General features: G+C 38.1%; 1 protein-coding gene across 1 annotated transcript; it reads right to left on the bottom strand.

Moving 5' to 3' along the window:
- Positions 1-9,510: 9,510 nt before the first annotated feature.
- On the bottom strand, positions 9,511-20,558 carry wnt7aa (wingless-type MMTV integration site family, member 7Aa). Its single transcript, XM_058373909.1, has 4 exons — positions 19,859-20,558; positions 19,045-19,271; positions 14,948-15,219; positions 9,511-11,864 (listed from the first exon to the last, which is right to left on the bottom strand). The coding sequence occupies exons 1-4, from the start codon at positions 19,927-19,929 to the stop codon at positions 11,385-11,387; spliced, it is 1,050 nt and encodes a 349-aa protein (XP_058229892.1). The 5' UTR covers positions 19,930-20,558; the 3' UTR covers positions 9,511-11,384.
- Positions 20,559-24,993: the final 4,435 nt, after the last annotated feature.

Raw genomic sequence — 24,993 nt, 5'->3', positions numbered from 1 at the left:
ACATACACACACACACACACACACACACACGGTAAAAGGTCACTGACTGCCAAGCCCATCACCCAAGCCATCCACTGTCGTATTGTTCACCTATCTTGAAAGAGCCTCTCATCTGCCTGACACTCACCTTGTAATTCTGTTTCAGATATGTCATCAGATGTTACATATATGCCCTGTATGTGTTTACGAATTGTGTAAAGTACTAAGTTGTGCACCGTAGCAGGAGTTTCTTGGCACCAAGGCAAACGGAGGACTATTTCCCTCAAGAATCCATGTCTTGTCACTTGTTCAAACCTGTTTTTGAAAGGAGCCTGGCAGATTCCCAAGTTCACTGAAACAGTCCTCAGCTGGTGTTGCCAGTTTATGAGACTAAGCCACGTAAGCAGAGTTATTTTGCTTCCAGAGTTTCCAGCAGGCTGTGTCATAGATGTGACCTTACACTGAACTAGCATTGGATATTGTTGAAATGTTCTTTGCAACAGTCAATACTTGTGTCTGCTGTCATGCATGGGAACATGATAGGAATACATAATATTAATTATGTCACATGGATGACACTATTGCAGAAGTCACTAAGAGGTGAGGTTTATACAACCTCCAGATTTTCTCAATGTTCTCCTTGCATAATGACAATTAGAGTCTGAGGGTGTAACACTCTCAACTGAACATGTTATACACACTACAAGCACAAACTACAGGTAATCATTCCGACATTGATAAGAATCTAGTAGGCCACTGGCTTGGTCCCTATATCAGTTCGACCAAGGAAAGGCACATAACTAACTCAAAGTAGAAAATGCTACACGTTTCCTGTGTGTTCTTAAATCCCATGGGTGTGAACAGGGCCAACCCATGAGTCCTCTGAGGCCCTCTGGCTCTGTGAAAGTCTTGGCTGGGGCAAGAACTACCTGTCATGGGCCGCTCAGGCTGGCTTAATGCCTTTAAATTAATGTAGCTCTGAAAAAACATGGCCTTAAAAAAGAGTGAACTGTGGTTTCAGCTAATGTTTTAATTATCCACTGGAATATGTTAGGCCAGCTAGGCAGGATGTCATGTCAACATTAGTTACATGTGGATCATAACCTCTTTGGGTGGTTCAATTCGATTTATTTGTATAGCACTTTCAACAATGGACATTGTCTCAAAGCAGCTTTACAGAAGTATAGAAAGTTAAGTTTGTCTCTAACATTCATCGCTAATGAGCAAGCCTGAGGCGACGGTGGCAAGAATAAACTATCTGAGAATATATGAGGAAGAAACCTCGAGAGGAACCAGGCTTAGAAAGAAACCCATCCTCATTTGGGTGACACTGGACAGTAAATAATGTAAATGTTGATAATGTCCTTTCTTTAACAGTTTATAGTCATGAGGAATTGTGCAACCAAGAGCTCCTGACGAACTAATAGGCCAGTGTAGTTTCTGAGTTCATTATTGACTTAGCACTAATTCCTTCCTGCCGAAAGCTGACTGAAGTAACGGCAGTTCAAAGATGGCATGAAAGTCTCCAAGTGGCTCTATCCACAGCAATTCCCTGGATCAGAGGTTGTCCATGCAGATCTATATCCAGCAGCAGTGAGCACCACCAGGCATCAAGACTCCAACCAAGGGTACAACATCTGGATGGATCAGGCAGGTCCGGGAAAAGATGTGGTCACACTGGAAACTCAGAACACTGGGTGCTTGGGAATGGGACTTATAGCTCAACAGAGAGAGAGAGAGAGAGAGAGAGAGAGAGAGAGAGAGAGAGAGAGAGAGAGAGAGAGAGAGAGAGAGAGACATAATAGGTATGTTTGTGATCATTTGATGTTCAAAGGCAACGTAGAGTTTGTGCAAAGTGCAGACAGGGACTCCGGCAATACTAGCAATGACAGTCTAATGTCCTTTACACATTCTTCAGTCTTAATAAGCTGGTGTCTTTCATCTGAATTTGAATCTGAATAGCTGTGTGTCATCGCCATAACAGTGGAAGCTAATACCATGTTTATGAATTAGTGCACCAAGGAGTAGCTTCTATAAGGAGAAAAGCAGTGGGCCTAAAACAGAGCCTCGTGGAACACCAACAATAACCATGATATGCATAGAGAAGTCACCATTTAGACCTACAACCTGACAACATTTTCTAGCTTATCAAGTAGAATAGTATGGTCAACGGTGTCAAAAGCTGAACTATGAACAAGTAACACAAGTAAGGAGACACAGCCCTGATCAGAGGCCAGTAACAGGTCATTTACCACTTTAACCAGTGCTGTCTCTGTGCTATAATGAGGCCTAAACCCTGACTGACACATTACATGAATGTTATTCCTATGTAAGTATGAACATAACTGCTGTGCTACAGCCTTTTCTAGGATCTTCGAAATAAAGAGCAGGTCTGATATTGGCCTATGCTTGGACAGCTGACAGGGGTCGAGGTCAGGTTTTTTAATCAGGGGTTTGATAAGCACTAGTTTAAAAGATTTAGGCACATAGCCAGTGCTGTTGAGGTTCTCTTTGGGAGTGACATGGTTGGACAGGATTAGGAATGAGTACATCAGAGGGACATCTCATGTTTGGAGGACAAAGTTAGGGAGGCCAGATTAAGATGGTTTGGACACGTTTAGAGGAGGGAGAGTGAGTATATTGGTAGGAGAATGTTGAACATGGAGCTGTCAGGCAGGAGGCAAAGAGGAAGGCCAAAGAGGAAGTATATGGATGTAATAAATGAGGATATAAAACTAGTGGGTGCAAGTGTTGAGGATTCAGAAGATAGGGATAGGTGGAGAGAGATGATTTGTTGTGGCAACCTCTGAAGGGAAAAGCCGGAAGAAGAAGAAGGCACATAGACAGTGCTAAGGAAAAAATTGATAATTTTTAGAAGGGGTTCGGTAGATACTGGTATTATCTGTTTAAAGAAATATGTAGGTAAGGGATCTAGCATGCAGGTTAATAGTTTCAAGGGAGGAATTAGTCGCTTGAAGGGAAGCAAAATGTTCTAACGCTGATCAGAAATAGTAATATTATCTACAGGATTATCTATCAAATTGTTTGGTTTTAAATTAATTGTCTGCCTGATATTATCAATTTTTCCATCGAAATAATTCATGAACTTATTGCTGCTACAAATAGATGGTGTGCACTTCTCTACTGTTTTTTTTTTTTTCATTTTATTGTGCATATTAACAAGAAATAATACTTCAGTTGTAAATAATTACAATTCTTTCATAAACAATAAATAAAAAAATCTTATATAATACACCACATTATAAATAGGCATGGCATGGGGGCACACCTGGTAGCATTACTGTCTCACAGCTCAAGCTTCTCAAGATTAATCCTGCACATTTATTTAATCTTGTTTAATCCTGGGCAGAATTTTGCATGTTCTGCTCATCCATTGAACATCTCTGGACACCCATTTTTTCCCCACCTCCCAAAAACATGCTTTTAGGTCCCTGATATCTCCAGGATGTATTTATAATATTGAATATATAATTTAATATGATATGATTTCAGAAATCATATAAATCATACTGTTACAAAGCTGATTTGTCTTGAATTTGTTACTTAGTGTCAATATAAGTCAACTCAATTGTTTTAATAATGGTCTGTCATCAAATGGTTCAGGACTCCCTTCCTCAGTTCTGTCACAACACCCTAACTGTTTTTATTTCTTCTTTCAAGGAGACCATCAGAGATAATCCAGTACATTCCTCCTGACTGTGTTTGGCTGGAGGTGATGAAAAGGATGAATCAATAATTCTATACTCATGTAGGCATATTCTACCAGTGACAAAGTACTGTCATCTCAAACCATTTTTCATCCTTCTGTTTATACTCTCATTTGAATGCATGCATGCGTGCTGTATTATTGTTGTCAGTCCAAAAGTATGACATTACATTTGGTATACTACTAGATAGAGCAGTCATTTTAATATTAAATTCAATTGAAACTTGAAGATACACTACATGTAAAGATAAACTTTATAGCACTCAGTATATACCGTATGTATGTTGACATGGTTACAAGCACCACTCATTTTTTAACATTTAATAAATAAAGACATAATAAAGAGAGAGTAGAGGAAAATGCAAAGACATCTCAAAGGATTCCCTGTTTCTGGCACAGCCAGAGTACATTTACACTTATCCCCACTCTTTAGGATGTGGACATGGCTGCTTTAACACAGTAATCCTCCTATTATTTTGCTCCTTTCTCAGAAAATTACAGTTTTCACCACATTAAGTGGAAAAGTTAATGTATTGACGCATTCATCATGTGCTTGCTGGTCCTCAGGATGGTTTTTGATTGAGTGTCATTACCACATTCCTTGCACATTTAAAAGGATGAAGAGAGAAAGTACACTGGCCTCTAATATCAGGCTTATGCAGGAACCATTTATGTTTACCTCTATCTTGGCTCTGTGCTTTAATTATCCTGCAATATTGTTCTTCCATATTCCACAAACTGGGTGCAGGTTGCAAGCTGGTGCATGTCATGGAAAAAATCTACACGAAGTGTAATTTTAGACAGATGCCACATATGAGGAAGTAGAGTCAATGGGGAGGGAGATCTGTAATTAAGAGCAGTTTCATGATATTTCCTTTAGTTACAAAATGGATCTGCTTCATTGTCAGTCATGGTGGGCAAACACAAAAGGGGTGTGTGGACCTCCAGAGTTCACGACAGGCTATAGCTATAGCTGTCATTACTGTACAATACAACTTCCGGAATGTGTGCTAAGTGATACTCTGAGTTAAAAAAAAGACTTTTAAGTCATTGCCTTGTGAAGATTATTTAGCAGCCTCAAAAGTGCATCCCATTTTAGAAAATGAAAGGGTTTGGGAACCAATGAGTTATTAAATAATGTACATGTGGTACTTTTTTATTTTCACAATTATTCTGTCTCAGTTGCATGGTGTAACTGATGTAATATACATTGAGGGAAAATAAGTATTGGGACCCTTTTGGTTTTAGTATTTTACTCATTTCTCATTCTCATTTTACTCAAAAAACACTCATCCTCTTCTACATGACAGTGCAATTATGAGTCATTATTCTTCCACAGCTGTATACTATGAAGTCATTAAATCAAGAAAGTCAAGAAATTTAGAAAATATATCATATCTAAGGGATGTTTTTCACTGAAAAATGAATCAGACTTGGGCATTCACTTTAGTGTGTGCAATCATCAGTCTAGCCCAATGGGGCTGATCTTTAAGGTATCCATGTGGTACCATCTAATTTTCAGGCTATCTGTGTGGGGCCATCCTTCATATCTGACCAGTCTTTCACACCCATATGAAAGTAAATACCTCCCTGTCTTGAAGTGCACCTGTATTTTCAACCAGACCTCCTGTCAACCTTTTTGGCAAGTCTAAAAAATTGCTTGTGGTCTCCAATTTGTATCAGTATTTGTATCTGTTTGCAGCACACTATTAAATATGAATAATTTATTTACAAAATAACAATGTGCACTGTCTGTTATTAATGCAAGCAATTTGTCCAGTCATGCAAAATAGCTGATATGGATTACATTAATCTTTTTTTTTTTTCAGTTGATGGGGAAGGTGGCATGAGCATGAGGGACCACTATACCCTCCCTCAGACAAGATAAATAGTCATATTACTCAGGAGTCACACACTCCATCATACACACAAGTTTGCATTCCACTGCCTAAAGGAAGGCAACACTATGAGGCAGTAACTGATATATGTCTTGACTTATCAAGGGGAGCTTTAGCAGTAACCTGAAGATAATTTGGACTGGGGGCCTTTGGTTTATGCAAAGATTGACAGGAGCAAAGTTACAAATTTTTATGCAAAAGTGGATCATGGCATGGCATACTAATAATGACCACAATAATATAAGAAAAGGAGTTTATATTACTTTAGTATCAATTTAGAATATTTTAATAGTTTTTAAACTGCTTTACAGAGAAATACTTTCATTTAAAATTGTATGGTTTTTATCAGTCAATGCAGTTGTTAAATGTATATCAAGAACATAGTGTTGGTTGGCCCCCTTTGCTCTCAAATCTTTATGCCATGCATTACAAAAGGTGTTGAAAATTTCATTTGAGATTCTGGTCCCTGTTGACATGAATGCAATACATAATTACTGTGCATTTGTCACCTGCATATTCATGATGAAATCTTTCACAACATTTCTCTATTGGATTCAGATCTGGTGATTGGGTAGGCAACTGAATGATGAATTGTGCTTTGTGACAAGGTGCATTATTATGTTGGAAGTAGCCATTACATGAGTAGTGTATGTGGGCAGCAATAATACTCAGATAGACTGTGACATTCAAATCATGCTTGACTGGTAGTAAGGGGCCCAAGGTGTGACAAGAAAACAGTCTCCACACCATTTCAGTGCCAACAGTAACCAGAACTGTTAACACAAGGTAGGATTCATGCTGTTGACATTCCCTATCTATTTGTTTAGATTAATCAGACTAGTGCATGATTTTCCAATCTCAACTGTCCAGTTTTGATGAACCTCTGCCCACTGTAATCTCAGATTCCTGTTCTTGGCTAAAGAAAATCCTAACGTGGTCTTCTGCTGTTATAACCCATCTGTCTCAAAATCCAGTGTGTTTTTTCTGAGATGAACCTAGTTATAAAGGGGTTATTTGAGTTAATGTAACCTTCCTGTAAGCTTGTCTGGCTATTCTCCTCTGACCTCTCTCATCAACAAGGTGTTTCCTCCTGCTGAACTGCTACCCACTGGAGAGTTTTGCTTTTTTCTCATCATTCTGTGTAAACTCTAGAGACTTTTGTGAGTGAAAATCATGATGTTTCTGAAATATTCCATCCAGTCTATTTCAGACCAGTAACCATAACCGTAACCATGGTCAAAGTCACTTAGACTGCATTTTCCCAATTCTGGTTTGAAGTGATCATTAAGCTTGTCATCAATATATGCATGATTTTATTCTTTATGGTGTTGCCACATGATCGACTGATTAGAAAATTGCCAGAATTCAGGTGTACAGGTTTTTCTATTATAGTGTATGTGTGCATTTTTTCAGTAAAGCAAAGTGTCTACAATTTTTAGCTTAAATGCTTTACTGTACCATGTATATGCTATCTGACAAAGAGAATTAAGGCATGACCACCCAGCTGTAGTTAAATCCAGCCCTTAGGATAGAAACAGACAAATTGTGCCATTGATATCAATGCTGAAATGCTTATGACCACCAAAGAGCATCACATAATAAATTCCAAATTTAGCCCATTTTATATCTAACCTAGCCTTTCGATATATATTACAAGACATGAACGTTATATGGTCCAGAACATCATGAACACAGATGTTGTCATTTAAAAAAGAAACCCTAACGCTTTCCAACATTGTTCTTGTGGAATTACAAAATCTTCAAAATTACAATTTTTGTAATTTACATGACACCATGTCAACTGTGTAGCACAAAAAATATTATTAGCAAAGATACAGGCATTGTTTAATAACTGGAATGCCAGACAAAGATTTAATGTGTGAGCCATCTGAGAAGAAATAGGAGCCATAAAGTTCTGATTTACGTCTCATAATTGGGAAAAGAAAAACATCTGACTCAAACATTATGCCTTTGAAAATTGAAAATCCCCCCACTATATCCTCTGTTAGACTTTCAGTGCATGTTTATATTGCAGTGTCATTTCTTAGTGCTTTGACTATAACTTAATTAAGTCTCATAATGACCAAGCAGTAATAATGTTTCATGCAGTTTTATCTTGACAACACAGTCAAAACAATCAAGACAGTCATTTGTGTTTAGACAAAATATAAGACACACCTGTAGATTTAGGTGACCTAGCTCTTGTGCAAGATTTCTAGAAATAATGCCTGATAACATATTGGTAAAGATTCAGCTCGGAAGAGTCGGTTCTTCCAAATCAGATGGAACAGGAGCCTGATCCACTCAAGCCTCCAGCAGCAGTTCCCCAAACGGAGACAGGTAGGCAAGCATAAATCAGAAGTGCCTGTCAGTTTCCAGGTGTGCACATGTGCACCCACAATGGGCCATAGCACTCATGTAAAAAAAGCTCTGTCCACAGCTATCCTATATCATTGGTTAATGCTGTGGAAATGATATGATTGTTTATGGGGAAAGAATCTCTAGTTTTGTAATATTATTGCTGGCACAGGAAAACATGCACTTTCAAAGCAAGAACAGGAGAAGACTTTGACCACTGTGGATATAATCTGGCTAGAACTTGGAACTTGGGTTTATTTTGTTGAGGTCATTGAACCAAGTTCTTCTAAGTTTGATTCTACAAAGCTTTTTTAACATAGTTATGAGCTAGGAAGGTGATATTTAGACCTTCATACAGTCCAGATTAGGCAGAAACTGCATTTGGATGAGGACCTAATGAATGAATGCCTGAATGAATGCACAAATGCATTTGTGGGACTGTGTTTTCAATGGGAAGCCTCTTAAGCAAATTTTCTCCTTTGTGTAAGACACCACAGAAGGCATACGAGATGGATGGGGCTGGACGTGGAGTCTGTCTCCACATAATTGTTTTTCTAACACTTCTAGATACAAGTGTTAAGTTCTCCAAAAGGCTTGCCATTCAGAATGTCACAAACAAGATCAGTCAGAGCCAAAACGAGAGGGCCCCAAGTAGCTTTTTCAAAACAAGATATTGTGATTCAGCTCATGGTGTCCAAGAGCTGATGCTGAGGTTGTTTGGCCAGCTGCCTTTTCAGCGCGGTCACCTATTGAGACGCTTTTGCCAATTCTTAAAGCAAGTGTTTTGCACCAATTATTCAAGGGCAATGCTAAGATCTGTTCGAACCCTCAGTTTGAAATTCCTCTTGACATCATCCTTCAAAATTGAAAAGCTCTCTCTCCTTCACCCTCCCTCCTGCTCCCGGGAAAGAGAAAGGAGGGTTGGGGCAAACAAAATAAATAGCATCCCGAAGTTAGCTGGATTTTGCATAGTTAACATTTCGCTAACGTGCAGGAGCACTTCTCAGGGAGACTGGGCAGCATTTTTGGGGGGCCAGGCGCGTTGTTGTGGTGACGGCACTGAGCAGTGAATGAAGCAGATGTCAGTGTAATCCATCACCCCATCACCCCCCCTCAAACACCCTCCACCTCCCCTTTTTACCCAGTGCTGGGACACCCTCCACACTGCTGCTCATCAATTAAAGCTTCGCACAAGCCCTACCATTAACACGCCAGCACTTTCCTCAGTTCCTTCCCTGCCCCACAATCATCCTCACAGTAAAAACTGTCAGAGTCAGTGGCCAACCATAACTTAGCAGCAACAAATGTTTTGTGGCTGATGACTTGTTACCGCCTAGGTAATTTGAGGGATTGTCATGCCATTGATGACTCTTTTTTTTAGAAGTCTGTTTTTTTCCACTTAGAAAATTCTAGCTGTGAAGTCGTTTACTTTATTTCTAATGGAGACTTTATTTCAAATGGAAAATTTACTTATTTTACTGCCAAATTATCCAAGAAAGATTTTGACATTTTTTAACTAATTACAAGAAAACAAGAAGACGCTCTTCAAACTGCTGAGGTGACTTTTATTAAGACTGTTCAAAGCACAACGTACATTTTTGTTAAATCAGTTATAGCAGTATAAGCATGCAGAATGACCAGTTTGGCGAAACATTGCTTGAATTTATTGTTTGTTATTATAAATAGGACCAAAGGCTTTCCATAAAGCACCATCTCAAGTTCGGCTGTTCTTTGGTTCAAAACTCACTGTCATGTTTTTTTGTCTTTATGTATTAAGTACCAGAGTGTTCACCCATTTTTTATTTAAATTATCGGTCCAAAATATTGCTGTTGTTAGATATCTGTACAAAAACAAACAAGAAAATTACTGACTCGAATTATCTAATTATTCCATTTCATTTTGACATGTGAGATGCAGTTATCACCAAACCAGTGATCAAGGTACCATGACATTATCAATCCTACGCAGTTTCTAGCTTAGATTTCCTTAACTGTGGAGGTTAGGGAAATTGTGATGCAGGACAATTTATAACAAAATAAATAAAACACTCATATAAAAATAATCTCTTGCAAAATATATTCTGTTAACTGCTGTTAACTCAGCACATGAACAACTCATTCAGGTAACCACATTCACACATGGTATTCAAAAGCACTAGTTTCAATACACACTATACAGACTCCAAGTTGAGGCCTTGGGGGGAAAAAACTAGCAGCAAAAATGGAAAGACATAATATTTAGTATACATATATAGCAAGAACAGTATCAGTGACCTCAGCATTCCGAATCAGTAGCAAGTGGAGGCATCTCCTGGGTGCGAGCTATCCTGTTCCAAAATGAATTAATCGTTATCTTGGCTTCTCTGCCAACTAAAAAGACAAGAGCCAAGGGAGAAATGTGTGTGAGCTCATGAGAAGGCTATGTGTCAGGTAATATTATCTACAGGTTCTTCATCAAATGATTTCAGCTCACTATTATTTCCATTTGTTAAAAAGGTTGCTCAAAACCTAAATTATTTATTGTGTAATATAATGTATTTTACGCACTGTTTTAGCACACATTGTTCCGAATGTTCTTGGTGGTTAACATTATTGATTTACTTAATTCATTTTAGGAAAAGCTAGCTTTCAAAAGAGATGCACATTTCCAGTGTATTTTGCTATAAATATATATGGATTGTACTTGAGGGAATGTTTAGCACAATTAATATCACCAACAACATGGTGTACAACTGCTTTGCTCACAATGGATACTGTAAAAATGACAGTGTAAAAAAAATCAAAGTGTAAAAGCTGGTTAAGTTGCTTCTACCACAATAACAAAATGTTGTATGGTAAAAAAAAAAAAAAAAAGACATAAAATCACATGAAAATCAGTAGTTTTATTATTAAATAAATTAATATTAGCCTTATTTTCTGTAAATAAAATGTTAAATACCATCAATATCATATACCGTCCATTTACAGTATGCTTTCAAAATGTCCAGAGAAACCAAATTCCAGTTTTATATAAGCTCATTGTTTTCCAAATAGAAAACCAATAAGAAAACCAGTAGAACAGAACATCCAAAGACACCATGCATATATTCCTTCTATCCTGGACTTCAGGAACTTTCTCACTCCAAGGTTTAGAAAGGTCTAGGCATCCACTGGTACCGACCACCAAATCATTCCACTGCGCTTTGAAACAAAGCGGAATACATCGCCCACACATCCTCTGGCTATCCTCCAGGTGAATAAAAAGATTGTGCTGACCATAGAGACCCCTTGGATCACCTTGTTCCAAAGTTTCTCCATTCTAAACACCTTGGATCCAAATTACCTCATACAGGAAGCCTCTAATTATGTTGAGAGGCATTCACAGATGCTTACTAATTTACATTCACAGACCCTCTCTTACATATAGATGAATGAGGAATGTTTTATTTGCATGTATATACCTCTGTCCTCTCACTGCATGTGTTGCACTTGACATAACAGCACCACAGGAACTTGCAGTTGCATTGCCACACACGTGAGTACTGGTGTGTGTTGTAGCCTCGTCCGCAGCACATCAAGTCGCAGCTGTTGGCCTGCTGTGCAGTTTTATTGCAGATCCTTCCCTGAGTGCCCACACTGCCCGTAACTGGGTCTGCTTCACAGTAATTGGGTGACTTCTCAATGTACACCAAGTCAGTGTCCATGGGCTTGCGGTACGAATAGGGCTTTTTGATCTTCAGGAATGTGGGCCGTTTATTCCGGCTGGCTCGAACTGGCTCCACTTGCACAGCCTGGTAGTATTTATCCTTAAGGATGTAGCCAAGCTGACGGAACTTGGGGAGCGTTGTCCAGCAAGTCTTGGTTGTGCATGAGCCAGAGACTCCGTGACACTTGCACTCTAAGCGCATGTTCTTTTCTAGGATCTGGAGTGGAAAAACAAAGATTGTTCAGTACCCTGAGGGATTTTACAAGACCCTGAGATTTTATTCAGCAGTCTATAATTTTAGTCTAAGATAATTACGAGAGTAAGTGCTTTGATGATTCATAGGCTGATCCGGTTAGTCTATCTGGTGACAGCTTGATGCCTGGAGTGATTGAATACAAACATTTACAATTTCCAAAGCTGTGGAATTTAGTACTGTGGCAAAACTCTTTGGCACCCCAATTTTTTTTTTTCAAATTTTGTCATACATTTTTATTTTATGGCTCATTTTAATCCCAAACATTACTTTTCTGAAAATGTTTGTATTGTATAGCAGTAAAGAAAGCAACATATTACATAATATTTCACTATTTAGACAAATCACTAATAATTTCATATATATATATATATATATATATATATATATATATATATATATATATATGATATATATATGATCCAATACAATCTTCATATATATATATACATATATACATATATATATATATATATATATATATATATATATATATATATATATATATATATATATATATATATATATGAAGATTGTATTGGGCATTCTTGCAAAAAATGATTAAATTATACTCATTAAATTATTCTTGCAGTGCAAAATGGATTGTTGAATTTTACATTTCTTACTTGTAGCATTTGTGCCTACAGTGGTGGTTTTAGAGCATATTTCTGGAATAGTTAAACAGGTTGAGACAAAGGTTTTTTTTAAAACATTCCGATTCAAGAATGCAAGGATTGTTAAACTTGCTGTGCCAGAGCCTGATCCACCTCATGCCTGCCCGCCTGTACAGCAAGGCTGGAAAACAGCCTGCGTGTCGACAGGTTCCTCCGTCAACTTTTAACAAGCCTTTTCATTTGTGTACAAAACATCTGACACAAATTGTTTCACCAAGCTAAGTATGAGACGCCGTCTCTAGGAATCTCTCTCTCTTGTGTAAGCAGTAGGGTGCATATGATATAAACACAGCCTGAACGACAATCAGTGACTTCTACAACTGTCTGCCTGTGTGTAGTGTACACAGATAAAGCTCAGGAGTCAGGTTTCAGGTGCCTGTGAGCTTCAGTTCATTCTGACTATCCTTGTATCCTGAGCCCAACAGGTAAGGGTGGTGAGCAAGAAATAACAATATGCTTTTTTTTTTCTTGTGTGATGTATGATAATGTGCTGAAACACAGTAATTATGAGTGCAAATCCTGAAAAAAAAACATCTTGCTGAAAGAAAGATCTGTGTAAGAGAGCCTGTTTAGCTATGGAAGAGTCTGTTAATGATTGGCATCAGAGAATAGCTTGTTCAAGGCAGTGTAGTCTTTGGTGTGGTTAGCAAATGCTACCTCTCTCTTTCCACTATGTAATGATGCTGTTTTTTCCCGTTTGTGAAAGAAGCCTCACCTAGTGTTTTAATTATTATTCCATCCTCAATGCCTGTCTGCCTCATAGACTTTGTGGAGTCTCCTTGACAATTGTCTGCTCTCTGGGAAGTGTATCAGGATTAGTGTGGTCATGCTGTTGATTCCTGATAAACAACATGTTCAAAAAGCATACTCAAGTCAAATCTGTGTGTCTGTGAGAGGTGAATATCTTTTAAACACTGTGAAGCATCTTTGTGTCTTGATGAGATATCATCTTTGCCATGATCTACTGACAATCAGACCTGTACTTAAATCATATTCATACTGTCATCATTTTTGAAATTAACTGCAATTTGGTTCTCAATACTATTATATATGCCAGCATCAAATGGAAAATCAGCTCTTGTTAAAACCAGGAGATTAAACAATGTATGTTGTTAGAATGAGACCTAGAAAAATCACCAAAGACAGTTCATTCATAAAGGACAGAGTCCATACGAGAAGGTTATGACCTCATCCTGCCTTCAAACATTTGATGATCTGTCCAGAGTGCTGAAACAGTCCACACTGTTTTAAACTCTTTATAAAAAATTTCTTAGAATAACAGCTATGTTTCTCTGCAGAGGTAAAGGCACCTATTGTTTACTTTAATGTGTATCCAATTAATTATAGTTTAGTTATCAAGCCTAATTGTGTGGTTATTGCAATAAGCCTTAATGTTTAGTTAAATGTCTCGTATACATTTTTTGAGAATTACCCTAAAATGCCTTTTGTAACATCCTGTGACATCGCTCCATATGAGAAGACCAGTAAATACCTCAGGAAAAAACTCAAGAAGCATTAGAGGTTTTTCGCTATCTCTTGGAACACAAGTGAGGAGATTTAGTGATTACTCAGATTGAAGTGCATCAGTGCATTTCCACCTAAAAGCCCTTGCTGTTATTTCTTTATAACAAGCTCTTTTTATTCTGACTGCCACCATTTTGTATCAGCATGATGGAATATTAAACAGAGCAGCTAATTAACCTACGATCATACAGTAAAGTTCAGAATTATTGCCAACTCAAATCAAATTTAGCTACATTTAATAAATCACAGTTGTATTAAACAACTGTAGAATTTAAGTTAGCAATAAGTAAAAGAAATAATAATGCATAACTTCAAAACTATTGATACTCCTAAAATTAATATTTGGTGAAGCCTTCCTTGGTGAGAATAAGGGCACCGAGAAACTTCATACATGTCAAGGTTGCAGTAATAGATTAGAGGAATTTTGAACTACTCTTGAGGATTTTTTGTCATTTATATTCTTAGGTTTGCACAAGTGGACTGCCCTCTTTAATTCACGCCCCTGATTTTTAATAGTGTTACAATCAGGAGGCTCAGATGACCAATGCACATCACTGATTTTGATCAGTCACTAAACCATTTCTGTGTGCTGGGTAAAAACCATCTTGAGCTGTGAATCTTCACCTACGGTGCTGAATGGCAAAGAATTTTTATACAAATTTAACCATATTTAAAGTCAGTAACTGGTAATTAAAAAATTTCAAATTAAATTTAAAATTTATAATTGGTATAAAATTCTAAAAAATTTTATACCAAAATCTGTCACACAATCGGTAATTTTTCATGTTCATTAAAAAAAAAAAACACTTTGCCAAGCACATAGTTTCAAGGCTAGAATGAGCCACATACCTTACGCCCCACTTCATTGTTATGGAGGTTCATAAGAGTCCTGGCATTTTGCTTTATCTCCCGTGCATCCACAAACATCTTGGAAAAGCTCAGGCCATAGCGGATGTCAGCTGAGCAGCCGCCCCACTTCCAGCCCTCTTCCTGGTTGTAGAAACCTTGCTTCTCTTTATCACACCCACAGCCACTCAGGGTTCCCTGGGTGCAGGCAGCCGTGATAGCATGGGCAACCCCAGCCGCGATAATGGCATAGGTGAAAGCAGCCTCTTTACTCCCTAGAAAAAAAAGAGAATATTTAAAATTCAGAATCACCTCCAATAAGTTCTGCTGTCTCAGGCCAGATCAAGCCTGTGCACATGCTTCACATATTTCAAACATCAAGAGCAATATGCGTAGGTTTTGCCAAGTGCTATTCATTTATCATTCTGTCTTTGCACTTTTGCCTCATTAAATGAGCTTTGGTCAACAATCGGTCTTGCTAAAAAAAAGGATAATGTAATTCCAATATGAGAAGATGATACTAAACTTGAGATTGGTAAGCAACGCAGGCAATTCAGGGCTTTATTTGACATGGAATAATTATCGTTCAGTTGTCAGGGGAAAGGAAACATTAAGACAAATAACTGTATGACTGTGCTGTAATGACCATTGCAGCGAAGGAAGGAATAGCCTGCCTGTTTCATGAGCATAGTGAACAAGGGTTTATTTAAGAGACAATAGAGTGGTAGAGATCGGGGGCACGCAGTACGTTTGGACTCTTTCCCAGCTTCCGTCAGAAAGAGGGATCCACCCAGCGGAGGTGAGTCCCCCAGGCATGCAGAATCTCTTCTGGCAAGAAGACTCAGATAATTGATTGCCACTGCTAAGCAGGGCACTTCCAGGTTAAGAGTATTATTCACTTATGTAGCCACAGAAATGTAACAAAGACCTTTGAAAAGCCACAGTTCTAAACACTATTAGGTATGTGTTGCAACGCACCATGACTAGTTGTTTTGACTTAAACTCTTAAAGATTTCTCTTAAACCTTTCATTTCTTTCCTTAAGACAGGCTAACAATAAGTCTAACAGGAAGACTGACATGTGACCTATGAGCCAGCCGCTACTCATCATGGTGAATTCCAACGGTCTCTTTCAGGGCTGTGTTCATTAGAATCAATGGACGTTTGCAGTGACACAGACTTTTTTGTTTTGTGTGACAGTAACTTGCATTAAAGTCTTAGATTCATTATGAACTTAAGACTGAGATTTAAAACATTCATGCTCTGTATTAGAAGCAGAAGAAATCCAGACACCGTTTCAGTTTAAACATGATTGTTCACAAGATTCTTTGGAAATTCCTAAGCAAAGTTGTCATGCTTTTAAGATCTATTGATCAGTACTAAGTTACTGAGCTCTCCTGCAAATGTACAAATCATCATTTGGATTAATGAATCATCAACTGTTGACTCTACTAGAAATCATTTACACACACTTTGCACTAAGAAATCTGTGTCCTTTAAGTAGGCTGTGTTTGTCTCCCATTTCAAATTCAGTTCCTTACACAACTGGTGAAACATATCTTATTGATATGACAACAAGGTTAATTTCATCGGGGACCAATAACTTTCTCATTCTGTCTGTTGATTATTGCATCTTGCATGCTATGAACGAGTGCAAAGCATTCTGAGAGCTTTCTCAGGGCCTCCAGACTAACACTAACACTGGTATGTGTTGACCTGCAGTTGATAAACATCTTGGAGCAGCGCCCAAGCAATTTAAGAAAGGCTTGTTTGGAGCATCAATTATATGGAGATTTTTATGAGTTGCTTGGCTTGATGCCAAAACAGAAAAGATGCATTCAATGGAGAGGTTAGCACATACTGAAGATTTCACAAAAGCAAAGTTATAAAACCACTTGTCCATAGGCCATGGTGAAATAGTCTTTTTTATTAAGTATATTACTTGGCTTGTGTTTACTTAAATCAGATAGTCTGCACACAAACTCAACTGATAAGAAAGCCATAAAACATGTGTGTTATGACATGGGTTTCGTTACATTACAGAAGTCTGAATCAGTGGCTCAGAATGATCCTGTGTGAGATGTCTCTTGCCAAAACTGTAAATGCAAAAGGCTAATTTCTAAACCTCACACAATGTACTTGTCTGGGCTTGAGACAATGCTGGTGGGGGAAAACTATTTTTCAAACATGCCGGAGGGTGCTTAAGTGTGAGAAAGGGGGATGGTGAGGGTTCCACTTGAAAAACACAAGATAAAACAAATATAAATTATGTAGTTATGTGTTCCACAACTCTGTTCTATTCCCATCAGTATGTTTGTTAACTGGCCGACACTGAAAATGTAAAGTAATCATCCAAACTTTATAATGTAATGCTGTGGCAAACTTCTGAAATAGGAATCCACCATTTTGATGCCAAGCCCAGAGCATATGGTACCAGGCCCTGAACATGAGCAAGCATTACTTCACCTCCTTCTGAACTGCCTTACGAGGATTAACCAATGTTCTTCATCTCTCACAGTTTGGTTAATGTGAGGGCTGCTTGCATGTCTGGCCACTGAAACCAGTCCTCTTAGAACATTTTCCCACTCTCTTTTATCCAGACGATATAAATGCTAGACAGGATAGGTGGGGGGAAACACCACAGCTGAGAAGTATAGCTGCTTTTGAAATAAAAATAATGTTTGGTGACTGTTAGCCAAATGGTGCTTAGATAAAGCAGATCCATGCGTCCTATATTAAATAATATAATCAGCAACCAAAACAAAGATCTTGTCAGTTATGAAAGTGTGCTGCTCAAGAATGAGAAGGATTGAGGGAAATTTTTGGGTAATGCATGAGCTTGCAGCAAACCTGCCCTTTTTTCTCTTTACTTTTTGTCAAGTCACTCATCTTTGATGCCGAGGGATAAAATACAGCTTCACCTTCAGCGATAGATACAAGTCTCTACAGATCTTTGCAGAGTCTCGACAACACAATTTCAATGATCCCTGGAATTATTTCCAGAGTAGGTCAGTCATTTGAGCATCAGGATTCCCTACAGCCATCTTTAACAGACAAACGGCCCAATAATTCTGCCTCCCTTTTCCCACCAGCCAAAAAGGCTATGAAACTAAAGTCCTTCACATAACCATTCATCAAGTGTCAGCGGTTCAATAGCACTAAAGAAGCCCTAAATAGGCTTGGGTTTGCCTCTGGAAAATAGATAGTGTTACCGCAAGGAAAAACTTTCTCTTAGCTAGTTTTGTTTTGTTTATCTATGGTGACATATGGTTACATTTCCTTAAAATACTGTACTATTTTGTCCATTCATTCACACTCTGTAACTTATACCCGTGGAAAAGTGAAAAGCCCGACTAGCAAATCATTAAAATCTACAGATAAGACAGGATGACTAGAAAAGGCTTCTTTTGAGAAACGGGGTTGTTAGAGAGGCCGTACATTCAGCCATGTTGATACTTGGCTGTGTGAATGAAACGGAAGCATGTTTGACATGACACTGCAGGAGGGCACTAAATACAAAATGCTACAACAAATCAGCAGCTCTGCATCCACTGACAAACCACTTCCAGTTATTTGCTAGCTCATAACTTGTGTTTTAGTCTGCAGTCTCATTAGGAGCTAAATCGAAAGCCAGCCATTTCTTTAAGAACTTGTGGTGCTGTTTTCCTTTCTAACATTTTTCGCTACTGCAAAATGTCAGAAGTCAAGGGGTAGAATAAATCCCGCAATCCTTATTTATTAGGTGAATAATAACTGATGCTGCACTATAATTCCTAACAGGTGCAGTGTTACACGAATTTTTTCGAATAAGCCTGTTATCACAGAAACACAATAAGCTGCATGTAGATTACTCACTTAGGGCATATTTAATGAACTGGAAACCTGAAATGTGCACATATACTCTGAGTTATTTATCTTATTTTATTAGTGATACAAAGGAACTGGACACAATTTCTAATCACAAAAATAAACAAACCATTCAAGGTGTTTTAAATTAGGATTAATTAGGTGTTAATTGCATTGAAATAGAATGTCTAGGCTATAGCCTAGAAATATATTTACTCTAATTCTATGGATACAGTAAATAGTTGTGTAACATACCCACTTTCAACTCTTTTCCAAAGACGGTCCTTTCTCCGAGGGCAGAGCAGTTCCAGCGGCCATGGCGGAACTGGAACTGACACTCGTTGATGCCCATCTGCGCTCCTTCTCCGATCACGATGATCGCGTCCGGTCGGCTCTGGCAGATCGTCCTCTGTCGGGGGGCAAGACCCGGGATTTTATTACAGATGATGCTCGCTCCCAATGCCACCACGGATGAGAAGCCACTGTGGAGGTCAAAAATAAAGCATCGAGTTAACAAAAAAGGCGCGCGTCATGTCGAATTAAACAAAATTGAAGACGATGTCGTTTTACCAGCTAGATTTGTAGCTAGATTTGTCTCATCTTTGGACTCTCTCGGAGCAAAGTGCAAGCCGAATCATTTGAAAAGGCCATTAAGGTAGGCTCCCATGTGGACCCCGAATTACATTTTAGATTGTTGTGTGATTTGCTTTCATTTTCTGTGTGAGGTTCTTTCACCAGTTATAAGCAGCATGGGCGCAACATGGAATCTAAAGTATGCATGATGCATTTAATTATTTATTGCCAGTGTATTATGTAAATAATGGAGTGATATAGAATACTGTAATAAACATTCAAACTTTCATACGCATAGACTATAGCCTACATACTTCAATATTACTGCACTAGCAATTTCAGTGATTTATTTTTTCAACAGTGAGAGTGAGAAAATCATCCATCAAAATGCAATATAGCTTTATTCATACTATTGTGTTTTTCTTAATGAGTCTCTTAGGTTCAGTAACGCAGAAGCAAATTATAACCAGGTGAACTGTTACCTGTTTAAACTCACCCGATTTTCAGATAAATAATCCCCAGACAGAGGAAAATGTGAAAAATCCAGCGGCGCGTTTTCCTGCTCATGGTGCCCTTTACTTTATTTAGACAGGGAGTGTGAGTCCGGTGTGTATGTGTGTGTGTATGTGTGTGTGTGTGTATGTGTGAGTGTGTAAGGTCCCTGCTTTAGCGTGGATGCGGCGCTCCGCCGCGCACCTGAGTCGAGATCCTTCTGAGCTTCGAAAGCTGCTTCAGCATATGCAGCTCTGAAGCGGCCGCCGCGGTTAAATAAAAGTTTAAATAATTACGCTAAATAATTTCTCATTTCTCCCATTGCCTTCTCTGCAGCTCCTCCGATCTCGTAAGGAATGTTAGGGCGGTATTTATATGGAGCTCATCTCCAGAGCAATTTTTTATCCGCTGCGTTCCGGTACGCAAAATGCCGCGAGGCTGAAACGCTCGAGTTTACTCAACTGCCTTTGAATACAGAGACTGGTCCCGACACTGCTTCCGCGTAATTGCCCTTACCTGGCGCTATTTTTGGGACGGAGTCTAATTTAGCCGTCATTTAAAACCGTCGATCAGAGCAGGGCGGAAATGCGTGAATATTTGAAAGATTTGTTTTCCAGTGTGCGCTATTTGTCTAGCCTGATGGAGGTTAATCCGCGCGGTAGCTCGAACTTCTTTAACAGAGCTTTTTATCTCTTTTGCCTGCACCCGTTTGCTCCTCCCATGAGAGAGGTTTTGATTCTCGCCTCGATGCCCCTCTACTCCCCCCGAACTACTCATCATCTTATTATTTGCCCTATATGAGCTCATACAAGACCCTTAGGGAAAATCATACAATTTTCTCAAAACCACAAAATAGATCGAAATGAATGAATGAAACCTTACTGCGTTTGGGGGAAAAAAAGAATTCAAAGCACAAAATAAAACTTTAATCCATGCAAAACTGTTCGCATGAAACATAAAATTCAATACATCTTTAAATATATTGGCCATTCTGACAAAGTGCTGAAAAGCATGATGTCATAACAAATGTTTAGATTTCTTGTGAAAAGATTTTGAGACGTTTTAAACAGCCCATCCTAGCCCATACCTATCAATTTATATAGTAGCCTGTATAACTCCTATCACAAATGTCTATTGTCCTTTTTTTCCATCCAGCAGCGTTAAGAGTGTGAAAACTAATAATCTCATTCCGCAAAGAACCTTGTGCATTTGACAGCAACGTTCTTGTATCTTGTCAACTGCATTTAAAACAAATTACTGACGGACTTAAATGAACACTGGATATGAAAGGGATCTTTCTTCTCTAAAGCAATGAACACCGGCAACGTGACTGCTTTCACGCTAATAGTAGTTTGTCAGCACAACGATTAAAGGTGTTGAAATCTTAGATTTTTATCTGCAACCCATCAGCATGCATATTTCTATTTAAACTTCAGTCTGGATAAGATGGCTTTGACAACTGGAAAAATGTTTGGGGCTCCAGTCTTGAACTGTTTTAACAGTGTATATATGTACAAACTACACAGTGCTTGTCCCTTAGACAGGCGGAAAACCAATCAATCCAATGGATCTCATAGATGGCATCACATTATAGTGTTTATATTTTACAAAGTTGTCAATGTTATGATGACATGCTGCCTAATTAATACATTGATCGGACAAGATTCAGCAAGTAAAACTGCAGCAAGCAAATTAAACGTGACACACACTGATTAACTCAAATATTGTATAATAACAATGTATAATCAAGCTGTTTTAACTCACCCATTTTATTATATATAAACCTCGTCGTTTGAATTATGATAGATTATTAAAGAGCGCCATCTGCCGGAATAAAGCTGGAAGAGTCCAGCAACACCCACTGGATAAATCGAAATTACGCAATCATTTAATCTTTATACTTCTGTACTATTAAATAACCTGACAAAGATAAGACTGGTGGATAACTTAACACAAACTCTGCACAATTATTTTACGTACTGAAATCTTCAGAAAAATTGCATACTAAATATCATGGATTTACTTCTTAGTGGAAATTACATTGTCACATTTACTGAGTAACGATGTGGAATTCACACACCTTTGTTCAATTTCTCACCATGATCAACTTATATATATATATATATATAATTTAAAGAAGATACATTAAAAAAATAGGCCATGAGACACTAGAAAAAGCATTTATTGATTAATTCAGAAACACACAAGCAATTGTTTAAAAAATAAAATAATAGAATTACTCCTCAACATTACAGACTTCATATCATCATATATTAAACAACTTTAAGAGTTAAACCCACTGTGAATCTCCGCCCCTCAGGGAAGGCAATAGATTGTATAGTTATCTTCCAGACAGGATAAAATCACTATCCCACAACTATACAATCTACTACCTCACACTGTGAAAGCATAATCTTTAACAGGAAATAATTTAAAATATATATCATCAACTTATTAGGCCTTTTCAACCCCTATATCTTAACACTTGTATGAAACAAGATGATGCAGCTGCTTCCTTGTCACCCTGAGAAAGACAGTAGGCTGTATAGTTATCTCCCAGTGTGGGTGTGACCCTAAAACTACACAACCTACTACCTCATCCCATAGTGCAAACACGTTCTTCTGTGTACATTTAATGGATTCTATGATGTTTGCGCTGAAGAAGCGATGACTCATGTTGTAGCTTTCACTTCACCATCTTTTCCATACGTCGTACATACATATCCAGAAGACTGCGCCTGGAGAAAATTGTATAAGCCATATATTAGTTATGCAGTAGAAGCCAATTGAATCTTGAGAGAAATATTTATACATCTTCCTTGTGAGGAAAACACAAAATGAGCCAACTAATAAAATAAAACTTGTCAGACACCCCATTGTTTCATGCACAGTATAGGAGAATGCTTGCATCTAATCCAATACCCTGAGTGATGCAGCAAAATAGAGAACCTGGCAAAGATAGCTGATTCCCTCTTAGCAAAAGGGAGCCATATTGTCATTGCGGGAGTGACTTGGCAGCTATCCAACATTTGATTTCACAAATTAGTGGCACCTTTCTTATCGTTAGTTAGAATTTTCCTTGTTGATGCATTTGTATATATCAGGATGTAACACATATGCCCATGTTAAATACTGCATCATTCATATATATATATATAAAATATATAATTATATTTCATATTTATGTTTGATTTAATAAACAGTCATGGACAAACAAATGCATACAAGTTTTATTATAATAAATAAACCGAAAAATCAATTACAGAATACAGAAAGAGTAGAAGTGGAAAACGTGTTTTAGACAATATTATGCACATATATGAAGACATATCAGAATCAGTTAAACAACAGGGACTGAGGGCTACATCAACAATATACAACAGTCTTAATATGCAGCACCAATGATGAAACCAAAGGCTTTTCTGTTCGCAAATCTATCCATAATTTTTAAGGCACTAGCTTAAGTATCCCATTAAATGACATCACTTGGCATTGAACAAAGTCAGTTGCCAAGGTAAAGATGTGTCCAACTTCTGGCCATTCCTGAATCTCCTCTCTTCTTGCAGGGTATTCATCTTTAAAAGGCCAACGAAAGGCCACTGATCCGAAGTCTTTCTGAAAAAGGCTGCCAAAAGAGACCTGCTGATGCATCCAATGTCTGAGTGCGTCAGAGGATTAGTTCACTGGCCTTTTCTTCCTTTATAAAGATGATGCATTGTTTGATGCAAAAAATTCTAAAAGGCTGACTAATACATGCAAAAAAAAAAAAAAAAAAGCCACGCTTCTGATTTGTCACCAATTTCCTTTCTAAATTTCATATACATGCATTGTGTTTTTCTTTTTGTTCTCCCTACTGAATCAAGGCACAAAGAAAACAGCTTGCGTGATTGAAAAAGATTCTAATGCACAAAAAAAAATGGCTGCAGACTTTTTGTTTTAAAACTCTTGTTGAGACATCATTAACTATCATATAAAGGATAAACTTAAAATGTGGTGTGAGAATGCTAGCGTAGAAAATTAGGGAATTTATTAGAATTAGAAGGTAAAATGTTTGGAACATAAAATCCAGATTGTTTCCAAAACATTTTCTCTGAATCTCCAGGATAGACTTGCCTTTCAAATGCCATCATTTTTAACCCCTCATAATTCAATCATAATGACATTTAACCCTAAATAGACGATTGTGCGCTCAAGGCAGATAGCAGCAGGTATTATTTCCTATAAGCTGGTCAACCAAATAAAATGAAAGAAGAGCACTAAAGCCATTTTAGAAATGTATTTTAGCTCGCGATGACTGCGACCCGATTAACTGAGACTATCTTAGCTGCTCCCACAACCAAGTAAGCACCCATTTAGAGCCATTCCATTAGACTGTATTATGTTTAGTCACGACTTCACACATTTATTTCAACCCAAGTGGAAAGCGAAAGAAAATGCAGGGGGAGCTAAGACAAAAAAAAAAAAAAGGCAGGCCAATCTGGCGGGCTAAACTCTCCCAACTATGTTACTCAAAATTCCCTCGCCTGTTCAGAAAAAAATGGCGGTTTCCAAATACATACAGTGTAGTTAGCTAGCTACAGAAATTAAATAGACCTGTATACATCTCTCTTAGTTGTCGTTTACAATACAACTCCAAAAACTATTCATTAAAATCATCATTTTGTGTTACATTACGTTTAGCTAACCGAATGAACAGTGTACACGGGGCAATGGGAGACATCGTGTAGTCAAGCCTTCTGCATTCCAGCCTCGCTAGCTAACAGCATCCCATAGACTCACATTCACATTAGCAAGCTGGCTAGCCTCTGTCACAAAATTCAGTTTAGCTATCTAGCTAGAATCTCCACTACCTCTGGTAAACCTCCCTCAAGCGAACACACGGCCTACACACGATCACATTCATTTTCATTTGATGTGTTTTTCCACGTCAAAATCTCCCTCAGACCAAGAGGACATACCTTCAGTCCAGCCGTCTTCAGCAGCTGTCCGCAATGGAGCAGACCAGTGTCTGGTGTAGCATCGGCTAGCGAGTGTAAGCGATCTGATTGGCCCACCGTGAGACCTGTAACCCGGAAGTGTGGGGTTTTGTATGGTTTCCATTACGTTCAAATCTTCTTGTTTTTTTCTTGCTTGTGAATA

Source organism: Hemibagrus wyckioides, linkage group LG21, assembly GCF_019097595.1.
Source record: "Hemibagrus wyckioides isolate EC202008001 linkage group LG21, SWU_Hwy_1.0, whole genome shotgun sequence".
In the NCBI taxonomy this organism is placed as follows: domain Eukaryota; kingdom Metazoa; phylum Chordata; class Actinopteri; order Siluriformes; family Bagridae; genus Hemibagrus; species Hemibagrus wyckioides.
Note: the sequence above shows the minus strand (reverse complement) of the source record. Positions and strands in the feature narration are given on the sequence as shown.